The 12071-nt window shown below is 40.5% G+C and overlaps 1 protein-coding gene across 1 annotated transcript in view; it reads right to left on the minus strand.

The window, feature by feature from the left end:
- Positions 1–3577: 3577 nt before the first annotated feature.
- GATAD1 (GATA zinc finger domain containing 1) overlaps positions 3578–12071 on the minus strand; it is an 11329-nt gene continuing 2835 nt past the window's right edge. The window contains exons 3-5 of the mRNA XM_006834301.1: positions 11213–11272; positions 5708–5891; positions 3578–3794 (exon numbers count right to left, since the gene is read on the minus strand). Of these exons, the coding sequence (XP_006834364.1) occupies positions 3604–3794; positions 5708–5891; positions 11213–11272 (435 nt within the window). The 3' untranslated portion in view covers positions 3578–3603. The remainder of the gene's footprint in view (positions 3795–5707; positions 5892–11212; positions 11273–12071) is intronic.

Consider the following 12071-nt stretch of genomic DNA (forward strand, 5'->3'; position numbering starts at 1 on the left):
ATGTAATGCAGAGGCTCCACAGAAGTCTCCTTCACTGGGCAAATTGTAGCCCCATTTTAGGTATTCCAATCAGTTATAGGCAGAAGATGAACTTACAAGCTTTCTATGGTGGTATTTCTGGCTATTCCTATCTCACCCCTTCAAGTGTCTATTTTATAATGGTATACCAAGATTCAAAAGACAGCCGAGCATCTAAACACTATTTCCCCCCTTTTGCCCAGTCAAACCATGTCTCAATCCCTGTATCCCAGAGCCCTGTTGGTCCAAAGTTGTGCATACATCATTATTTACCTCTGTCCCACTTAGCCCATGCAAATCAAATTGTTTTTCCGTCTGCTATGTTCTTCCTTTCCCCTCCCCCTTCTTGTGTATTGCCCTCCTCCCTAGCACCCAAACTATCCTGTGACTATTCCCTGCCCTGTGCTCCACCTTCCCTTCCCTCACCCCACCCCACACGTACCAGTAACAGCAAAGAACTCCCTCCCCCCTTCAGAACGCAACATATTTCTTTGTCTATTACAGTAGAGTTCCTATGCAGTATTTCTCCTTTTGTGACTGACGAATTAATTTCACTCAGTATGATGTCCTCAAGGTTCATCCATGTTATGCGGTGGCTTGCAGCTTCTTTGTTATTCTTCAAGGTAGCATAATATTCCATTGTGTGTATGTACCACAGTTTGTTTATCCATTCTTCAGTTGATGGGCAGAGAATACCAGAATGATGTTTACTTGTGCTTTAATGACTATGCAAACATTTGTGTGTGATCATAAACTATGGATAACATTGTGAAGAATGGGTATTCCAGAACAGTTAATTGTGTTCACAAGGAACCTGAACATAGACCAAGAAGCAGTTGTTAAAATAGAACAAGAGGATACTGATTGGCTTAAAATTAGGAAAGGTGTGAACCATATTTAATCTGTATGCTCAGCCAATAATCTGAGAAACTGAAGTGTATGATGAACATGGATTGGAGGCAGACTCATTAACCTGTTAAATACAGATGCACTTTCTGAAAGCACAGAGAACTTAAAAACACTTGATGGAGATCAAAGACTATGACCTAGAGTATGGAGTACACCACAATGTAAAGAAAACAAAAATGCTCACGCTCACAACTGGATTAATGGATAGCATCATGATAAATGATGGAGAAAAGACAGAAGTTGTCAGTCTTCATTTTGCTTGGGTTCAATCAGCATTCATGGAAGCAGTCAAGAAATCAAGCATTGTATTACATTCTGCAAATCTTCTGCAAAAGACCTTTTTAAAGTGTTGAAGAGCAAACCTGTCACTTTGAGGACTAAGGTGCACTTGACCTGTCATGATTATTTTCAACAGCCTCCTATGTATGTGAAACTTGGGACAATGAATAAGGAAGACTGTAGAGTAATTCACGACTTTGGATTATGGTGTTGGCAAAGAATATTCAAAGTATCATGGACTGCCAGAAGAACAAACAAATCTTGAAAGTAGTCAGAATGCTCCTTGTAATGGAGGATAGCAAGATTTTGCCTCTTATTCTTTGGACATGTTATCAGGAGGGATCAGTCCCTGCAGATGGACATCATGCTTGTAAGTAGAGTCAGCAAAGAAGAGAGACCTCTAGCTCCTAGAGAAAATTAATTTTGTTAGAAGTTACCTATTTATGGTATTTCTCATATTACTAACTATGACACTCAGTGTCTTTTATCTTCCTTGTGAGGGTTCAAGAAGCAGTTTTTGTGTAATGTTCTAAATTTGTATGGAGTAAAACCCAGTAGTCCCTCAGTTGGGCAGTATGTACTGATGATGAATCTGTCACTTCCAATTCTGATGGCTACAACTTTGGTTTTCCTAGTTATGACATTTTTGGAGTAGGAAGTTCTTTAAATTGTTTAAATGAAATAAATCCAAAGTAGGTACATTGTGAAAAATATTTTAATCCAAAAATTTTCAACATTAGCATTCAGAAAGCAATATACAATGGTATTTACAATCAATTTTATGGTGACTCGTTAATATACAGGTAAACTATACAGGGTCGCTAGAGTCCTAGTGTGGTGCCGTGGATTAATGCTCTGGACCACATTGGTTTGAACCACAAGGTTTGTGGTTCAAGCTCACCATCTGCTCCTTGGAAGCCCTATACATGATCACTGAGTCAGCACACAGGGTCGCTGAGTTGTAACTGACTCGAAAGTACTTTAACAACAAATGTACACAGAATGAGTTCCTGGGTGGTGAGAACAGTAAATGTTCAGCAGCTAACCTAAAGACTGGAAGTTTAAATCCACCAAGGAACTTCAGAAGAATGTCCTGCCAATTTGCTTCCCCCAAATCAACAATTGAAAACATTTATGGGGCACAGTTCTACTCTAACATATATGGAGTCCCTATGTATGAGCTGACTTGAGAGCAACTGTTATTTTGATATGTATAGGGTTATTTTAAGACTGATGTACAGTTGTTCCTGTCCAACACACAAACAACTGTGCAAAAAAAAAGGTTAAAAGAGTTACAGCAAAAAATTAGATCAGGTTCTGACATATTTGCCTGGTGTTAAAAAATGCTAGTTAAATTTGCAGAAAGCAACCTCCACCATTTCTATGTTGTTGGGTTCTCACTTAACTCACCTGCAAAATTTCATATACAGTTAAGTCTTTAAAGTTCAGGATACAGTGTTGAGCCTTAAGTCCTTGGTAGATGGTTTAACTTTGGGTAGAACTTTTTATAAGCAATCAGGACTAAGAACCTAGCGTTCCAGGTACCATCATGTGGGAAGTCTGAACAGTACATGTTTCCTGGATGGCTTTAAGGAAGCTGATGTCTGGACTGTAAAATCTTACACTTTAATTTGAAAGCCTCATTTTGACTGAGAAAACAGTTGAAAACAATTAAGATCAACTGAATGATTTTAACACACCGTTTGCTACAAAAGAATTAGATGCTAAGTTTTTAAAACTCTGGGCCAATAAATCATCTACCAATCATTTCCTTAAAGCACCAAATGATAACTTTTGAGAAGTCTGTTACAGATTTTCCAGGTGAGGAAATTAAGATTTATGTGCCTTATAAATTTTATCTGCATTTTATTTGGTTGTAAGTTCATGATCAGAAATCTAAACATTAAACATTATTTTGTTGCTATGAAAAATTAAAACTGATTTTATGATGGGTTCTAGAAATAAATTGAGGGAAAAATGGCTACTATTTGCTCCTATTGCTCTCCCCTAAAAATGACAGGTTTTGCTTGGGAAGATATACAGATGGAATATAATATTTAAATTCAACATGTTCTTTCTCTACTATCATTTTTACTTTTCCATGTGACTCATAATAAACAAACTAGCGATAACTGGGTTGTTGTTGTTGCTGTTAGTGCCTCTGAGTCAGTTCTGAGTCAGAGAGACCCCACAAGGCTTCCTTCTTCATCTTCACGGTGAGCAGTAAGCCTCATCTTTCTTCTGTGCAGTGGCTAGTGGACTCACACCTCGGGCCTTGTATTTTGCAGTCCAGTGTTCATCATATGGAGCCACAGGGAAAAAACTTTTTTTATGTCATTTACCATCTAACAGTCTCATTAGAGAAATGTAACTGGACACCCATTTCTAATCTTTAAACTACAAATGGTTGGCAACAGTCTCCTTAATAGCTATTGCAGGAGTAGGTCCAACATGGGTCCATATATAGCCCTTCTCTGGTCTGGTGGGAACGGTGGGAAACGGTGAAGATCGTGATTTAAAATATTCAGAAGGTGCATGACAAACAAATTCCAAGTATTCCATCTTCCTTGGTAGATCTTCCTCTGGGCCTAAAAGGCAGTTAACAAAAAGGTTTTAAGTACAGTTTTGAATACACACACACAGATATAGATATTGCTGTTCAGTACTGTCAAGTTGTTCTGACTATAGCAACGCTGTATAGGGTTTCCAAGGAACAGCTGGTGGGTTTCAGGCGTCGACCTTGTGGTTTAAAGTCTAGTTCCAAAGCTGATTCTACAGTGCTACACCATATATAACATATGTAAGTCCTGGTTGGTGTAGCACTGTGGGTTAATGCGCTGGACTAAAAAGTCAGTTTAAACTGCAAGGTTGGTGGTTCAGCTCACCAGTCACTCCTCGGAAACCCTATCCAGGGTCGCTATGAGTCACAATTGACCCAATGGCATGGCATGTAACAACAACATAAACACATATTTTCATAAAATATTAAATTCCTGGACACTAGGAGTTGGATAATACACTGGACCACAAGGTCAGTTTGAGTTGCAAGGTTCAAACCCACCAGCTGCTCCTCGGACACCCTATACAGGGTCACTCAGAGTCAGAACCGACTTGACAGCAGTTCACAAGAAGGCAGCACTGCCAGAGTGAGTGAGCTGTCATAAGCCCTTGGAGCATACGCTTGCTTCTCTCCATTAGTGGTTCCCGGGTTCTCTACTTTAATCAGTTTACATAACCTTCTCCCCCAAAAGAGTGACTCAGTATAGAAAAAATTTTAAAAACAATACCTAGCAATTATATAATATTTACTATATACCAGCTATTTTTCTCAACATTCATGTCTATCAATACTTTGACTCCTTTTTATAGCTCAGAGGTAGAAATGATTATTCCCATTAAGTAAGAGAGAGCCTAAGGACCCTGTCCTAGGTCAAACAACTAGTTATGGCTATGAACCGGATAGTCTCACTTCAGAGCCACTGCTCTTAACCTCTGTATGTAGCCTTCTCTGGAAACCGATTACCACTGAGTCAATTCCAACTCATAGCAACCCTATTTGTTGTTGCTGTTAAGTGCTGATTCTAACTGGTTCCAACTCATTGCAAACCTGTATAGGGTTTCCAAGGAGCAACTGGTGGGCTTGAATCGCTGACCTTGTGGTTAGTAGTGCAGTGCTTACCCTCCAGCACTACACCAGGATGGAGTAAAAGTGCCCCATCGGGTTTTCTAGGCTGTAAATCATTGTGAAAGCAGACTGCCGCATCTTTTTGCCAAGGAGTAGCTGGTGGGTTTGAACGGTCAACTTTTTGGTTAGAAGCTAGGTGCTTAACCACAGCACCACTGGCTTCCTTTCCACTGGAAGAGGGAAGCATATTGGAATTGTTGGGGATTGGGAAGAGGAGGTGGGAGGGGAGCACCAAGGGTAACTCTGACACATCACTGCCTGTGCAGAGAATCCTGCCCTAGAGAAGACAAAGCTAAAATTCTAGTCTTATGTGCTACGGCTGATGGAGTAGAGTCAACGGACTGTACAGTACCTAACAACAACAATAATCCTAACAGTGAACTTACAACAGGTCCCTGGATGGTTCAAGAAAAGGGCTCAGCAATCTCAGAAGAAACCCAGGTGCTCATCCTCCAAAGAACCACTGAAATGTCCAGTGAAGCACAGCTCTGACATGTCTGGGGTCACTCTGCATCAGAAGTGCCTTGAGGGCAATGGGCACGGTTACGTACTTGTAAACAGGAGAGTGAACCCTTTGCTCATGCAACAACTTGCCATGAAGGTGTAAATAACAGTGGAATAGTAGTTGTCCCTGGATTCTCTTTGAAAACACATTTATATATTTTCCATCACCATGAAAAAATAATGCGTACTCATTGCAGAAAGGTTGAAAAGCTGAGGGTAATTAAAAAAAAAAACTAGAATACTTCAAAATTTATATCAATAACAGACTTAACTGTGTTCAAGAACCTGTGCTATTTATACCAAGAAACTTACCTATGATATATGACGCAGGGTCAAACTGGTCTTTGGGGCTAGAGAGCGTGGGAATGAGCCAGGTCAGAGCTGCGCTCTTCTCACAGTACTGATCCTGAATGAAACCCCGGAGCTGAGCGTAGTAGGGCTTTCCATCTTGCTCATCAATCACAGACACAACATCTCCAATTTGGTAATACACTCCCTGGGGGAAAGAGAATATAATTCCCTATTTCAAATAAAAAACAGTACCACAGGTATGAACAGAAAGGTCCTTATTATTAAAGCAATGGTTTCATAGTGGTCAATGAAGAGCTCTGAGAAGGTTGCATGAGTCAATTTTAAAAGACTGTGCCAACTTTCACTTTTGAATGAAAAATTTATGTCTATGCTTTTATATCACAACAGTTCTACCCCCACTCACTTAGCCAGAGACACAAGCTGTGGGTAAGGTAAGTGACGTGCTGAGAACCACGTGAGGTAGACAGTAGGCCAAACTGCTACACCCACTTAGTGCTCTTTTTCTGTGTTATCTTCAAGATAAAGGTCTAACTGGTGAGAATATATTCTATCCACTTCCCTCACAAACCACCCATTATAGAAAGTAAGATACATAATTCAAATTTTAAAATGACTGAAACTTTTTAAGCTCCAGTCAATCTTTAGGACACGTTTACTACCAACTTACCACGTATAAGGGGGCTTCAAAAAGTTCATGGAAAAACACAACTAAAAGATAATGGAGACTTCTCTGGCAAGACAGCAGAGTAGGCAGACACGCAGAGCATAACCTCCGCAATAAGGACATGGGAGACAAAGTGAAACTGATACAGGTGGTGATCCTGGAATGCTAGCTTCAGAGGAGGGCAGAGAGAGGGCCTCTGAGTGCTGACTGGATGAGGAAACTGAGCAGGAACAGCAAGAGAAGAAAAACGGGCAGGCAAGTCAGGGGCCTGGCCATCTTGGGCTTTTGTACAGGCTGTTGGTACAGCGGCCTAGTGACAGAGGACGTGGCTGGAAGTTGGCAGCATGGGGATGCAGTTTTCCCTTGTTCTCCCACCCTCCTGGTAGCTGGGGGCATGGCCAGACCCTGTCTTTGCCAACCCAGTGACAACCTCTCCTGAACAGCCTCTACTCTGACTGGGATTGGGAGCCAGGAATACCATGCCTGTATCTGGAGGCCCCTAAACTATAGGCCACACAAACAGCCAACAGAGAACTGTGATTACAATTCCAGTCTCCATCACATCCACCATGGGACATGGTGGAGAATTCACCAACATTTATCTATCAAATATAAGTAAGACAAAGTCATGGAGACAATAGACAATTCAAGCTTCCAAGAAGAAATAAGGCAGAGAACCTCAAACAAGTGAACAAAATGAAGTCAGAAAACATAGTACCAGAAATGGTATTGGAACTACTTAAAAAGGAATTTAAAAGAATGGCATTTAGGTACTTTCTATGAATTAAGAAAATATTCAAGAAAACTGCAGATGAAATCAAGCAAAACTTGGGAAGAATTCAGGAAAACACTACAAGAAAAAATGGACAAAATAAATGAAAAAACTGGAAACCATACGAAAAAGCAATTAGAAAGCCTGAAGGTGAATCCTAAGACTTCAGAAACAGATAATATACTGAAGAGGCAAATAACTAAAACTAAATTAATGGAAGGCTGCATTGTGAGTTTGAAGACAGTATCTCTCAATATTCATCTGGCAAGAGGTACAATCAGAAAAACGAACAAAAAAATTCAAAGAAAGCCTAATATTTATGCCGGAGACTCTCAAGAACAATAACTTCTGTGTGATTTGCTGGAATTCTACAAAGGAAGGAAAAAAAAAAAAAAACAACAGAGAAAATTGTCCAAGATGTATCAGAAGAAAACTTTGCTAACATTTTGAAAAATGAGAAGATAGTCATTTAAGAACTTAAAGAAACTCTGAACAGGATAAACTCCAAAAGAAAACCACCAAAACATATTATAATCAAACTTTTCAAAACTAAAGACAAGGAACAATCCTGACAGCAGCTTGGGAAAAATGAAAAGTTACTTACAAAGAAAACTATTAAGATTAAGCTCTGATTTCTCAGCAGGAACCAGGCAGGCCAGAAGACAATGGGATGATATATATAAAATTCTGAAAGAAAAAAATTGCCAATCAAAAATCAAAATATCCCTAGCAAAACTGTCCATCAAATATGATGGTAAAATTAGGTCATTTCCTGATAAACAGAAATTAAAAGTATGCTAAAACCAGATCAACCTTACAATACCAAAGGGAGTTCTTTGGAAAGAGAACCAACAGTAACAGACAACAACCTGAGATTAACATACATGACAATATCACCTAGAACTCAACACAGATATAGACTCATTCAAACCTACAAGACTGAAAATAAGATACCAGAGATAACCAGTTTGCAACAACAACAAACTCATAAAGTAAAAGGGAATAATGTAGTTACAGAACTTCCACATGAAGAGGAAATTAAGTAGCTTTCAAGAAAAAAACAAACCAAACCAAACTGTAACCTTAAAACTAAACCGAGCCTCACTCCTCGCCCTTACACCAGCCACTCCACAGAAATCCTATAGAGAGTCCTTGTGAGTCGGAATCAACTTGACAGCAATTAACATCTCTTCCTCTGCCTCTGCTCTTCTAGTTCATATCCTCCCTTCCTGGTCTGGAGCTGGACAGAACCTCTTCTTCTGAACATCCATATGCTGACTCTTACCTTTGTCACTGGGCGCTTCCATAGGTGGGTGCAATTCTCCAGAGGCCCTACTTCACTTGTCTGCAGTGACAGGGTCTGAGTTACTATTGCTTCCAGCAAAACAGGACTTGGCAGCAGGTGAAGCTACTGGGTGTACACCGCAACCACAAAACCATCGGAAGAAATGACTCCTGGCAGCCGTGGTATGGTGCCACAGGATAAGCATTCACCCTTATGGTCGGTTTGAACAGCCAAGATTGGCAGCTGAAACTCACCAGCAGCTGCTCCTTGGAAACCCTATATAGGGTTTCTATGAGCCGGAATCAACTCAATGACACTTAACAACAGTGTCCAATAGGACACAACTGTTTCCTGGTAGGCCTCTTTTCTGTGTCTAAGAGTGAAAATGAATCTGGATCACTATGGTCTGGTACAGTGAACAGGCCATGGGTCAGTATTTGCTAGATCATGGCCATTCATAGTTGGTCCTTCTTCCCAGCCCATTCTGCAAAGCTCTGAAGTTATTTATCATATAAGTCAATTGTACTTATGGTTTGCTTTGTCCATATGCATAATCATTATTCCCAAATTATAAATTATTACCTTTGTTCTCTCACACACATGAAAAATCAATTCTTGCTTATTACAGGCACTCAAATATTATGAAACGGCTTCAAAAAGTTCATGGAAAATGGAATTGGAAGATAATGGAATTTCTCCACGAATTTTTGAAGCCCCCTTGTATGCTGAATATTAATCCAAAATATGCAATAGTGTGGAGGCAGAATAGCAATACAAAGATAGTGTCTTAGTGGAAGATGCCAACAGTGTCTATCCCTTGGCCTCCATGGTTGGGGAGCTATGTATTTATATACATATAACAGCACACAGAACTATAAAACTTATTCCAAGCTCTCCTCACCCCTCATGTGCTGGAGGTTTAGAGTCTTTAGCAGAGAGAAGGGACTGACACAATAAGGTAAAGGACACTGGCTAGAGTCACTAAATCTGGACTTACAGAGCTGTTCTGCCACACAGGGGAGGTCATGTAACCATTCCAGGTCTTTGTTGTTGCTGTTGAGTGCCATCGAGTCAGTTCTGACTCATAGTGACCCGGTATAGGGTTTCCAAGGAGCAGCTGGTGGGTTTGAACTTCCGACCTTGTAGTTTGCAGTGCAGTGCTGATCCTACAGCACCACACCAAGAGACCCACACTTTTGGCTGTCACACCGGGTTCCCAATCAGTTCCCTCACATGACTGATCTGAAATGCAGTACAGCAGCTGGTAGAGACTTCTCAAGCTTGCTCACAACAGTACTGCTGTATATCCTCCACAACACCTGGAGTCTACAGCATTATTTGAGTATTTTGCTGCGTTTTGTCTTTAATAAAGATGGCAGACAGCAATGTAAAAGTAGTGATATTTCCAATAACAGGTCCCACATGCCTTTCCAATGAGATGAGCACGGAAGTCACTAAATCGTTAGCTCAACCACTTACTTCTGGACTTAACCTGTAAGTGGTGTTCAGCTGGGAAGATAACTCACACATGTAAAGAAGTGATGATCATTTCTACCACGCACAGAGGATTTACTCAGCTAAGTGCTTAACATTCATGATCTCACTTGGTCCAGTGAGGTAGCTATTATTTACAATCCTTATTTTACAGATAGAAAGCAGACTTACAGAGGTTGAGTCTGGCCCAACCACACAATCACTTGTCCATGTAGTGGAGCCAGGATCTGAGCTCTGGGCTTAGGCTCTGGCATCAGACTGCCTCCCTGTGGCTTGTTAGCTGTGTGATCTTGGATAAATCAATTCATCTGTGCCTCAATGTCCTCATTCACAAGATGAGCATAACAGGACCCACATCATGGTGGTGAAGGAAGGAAATAAAGCATGTTAAATGCTCAGCTCAGTGCTCGCTACAAGGCTCCTGTTAGCGATTTCATTTAATATGAAACGCTGGAAATACCTGAGAAATGCCTGTCTAGAGACTGCTTTAGACTATATAGATCTGGGCTAATAACAAAAAATGCACTCAAATAACATCGTAACTTGAAAGTACTGCTGTTTGGTCTACTTAGGCTAGGTATAAAACAGTAACACACATCACTGCCCCTGACAGTTTAGACTCCAGAGTACCAAACCACCTTTAGTGGTTGCTGCTTAAAGCAGGCCTGGTGGTTTTAGCTATGCTCCAACTCCTTGCTAAGGCTGCTAGTTAAAAAACAACAATATATCTTCGCTCTAAGATCATCAAAATCCTGACTTTCTCACTCCTTTATCAAGATATCTTAGCTTCTCTCACCATAGACTTTTAGTAGGGGTCAGTTCCCATGATCGCCCTAATTCCTGTCACCTCTGCTTATGGTGAGACTCTCCGGACTGACTCTGCCCACTGAACATCCCATGTCCTCTGATCATCTCTCTCACACTTCAATGCCACCACACTGACTCAGGAAGGCTTGCTTTTCCCCAGCTCCCTAAAATTAACTTCCATGAAAACAAAACAGAACAATTCCCATCCTCTACATTAAAGAAACATGTAAGACTGTACATCATCTTTTCATGGGCAGCTTCCCTCCCACCTCAGCTCTGAATGTTAACAGCTACCGATAGGGGGAAAACACAAATGTAATTCTATTTTTCCATGAACTTCTTGAAGCCCCTTCTTAAGTTAGAACAGAACAACAAGCATAAGCATAGTGTTTACCGAGTAGCAGTAACCTTTATACCAATCCAGCATGTTAGTAGTATATTCAGTGATAGGCCCAACTCTTCCTTAACTCTATAGATGCCTACCTTGTAGAAGATCGACTCTGCAGTGATTATGGTAGAGACGGACTCTGGAGCTTTGATCGGCTATGAAAAACAAAGTTGACACATGAGCACAATGATAATGTACATGGAAGGCCTCTCTCGAGCCAATACAAGACTTCTTCAACTTGACAAATACTATACAACATGTTGGTGACAGGAGCTGGAATAAAAGGCAAATGGTTTTCTGAAAGTGTGACAATGTAGTGTGAGTTTTTCTAACTTAAAATGTTGCCATCAAGTTGGTTCCGACTCATAATGACCCGTATAGGGTTTCCAAGGAGCAGCTGGTGAGTTTGAACCACCTGAAGTTCAAAATGACTTTGCAGTCCAGCACACTAATCCACAACGCCACAGGATAGTACACACTTTTACATCACGAGAAAGAATCCTCACCAATGTCTAGCACCATGCTTGAAGAAAGGGGTCCTAGAGAAACTGATAAAATAATTGTAGTGAACATGCTCCAACACAGTGAAAACGAAAAAAAAGTGTGCAAATGACAACTGTAAGCAAATGAATATTTACTTTGCAATACATTTTGTTTAGTCAATAAATGCCTCATTTTAAGAAAAGTACATTATGAAATATTACATACATCAGGACAATTAACACTGCCACAGCTACCTTGAAAGTATCCAATCTCATCTGATCTCGGAATCTAAACAGGGTCTGGCCTGGTAAGTACCTGGATGGAAGAATCTGCCACAGGTTCCCTTTGCATTTTATAAATGAAGATTTTGCTAGCAGGTTAAGCATGCATGTTCATGCTAAGGCTTACACAAAAATCTTTTATGTCTTGTGTTTACAAAACAGTACTCTCTACTATCTCTACCAGAGTCCT

Source organism: Chrysochloris asiatica, unplaced genomic scaffold (assembly GCF_000296735.1).
Source record: "Chrysochloris asiatica unplaced genomic scaffold, ChrAsi1.0 scaffold00010, whole genome shotgun sequence".
NCBI lineage: Eukaryota > Metazoa > Chordata > Mammalia > Afrosoricida > Chrysochloridae > Chrysochloris > Chrysochloris asiatica.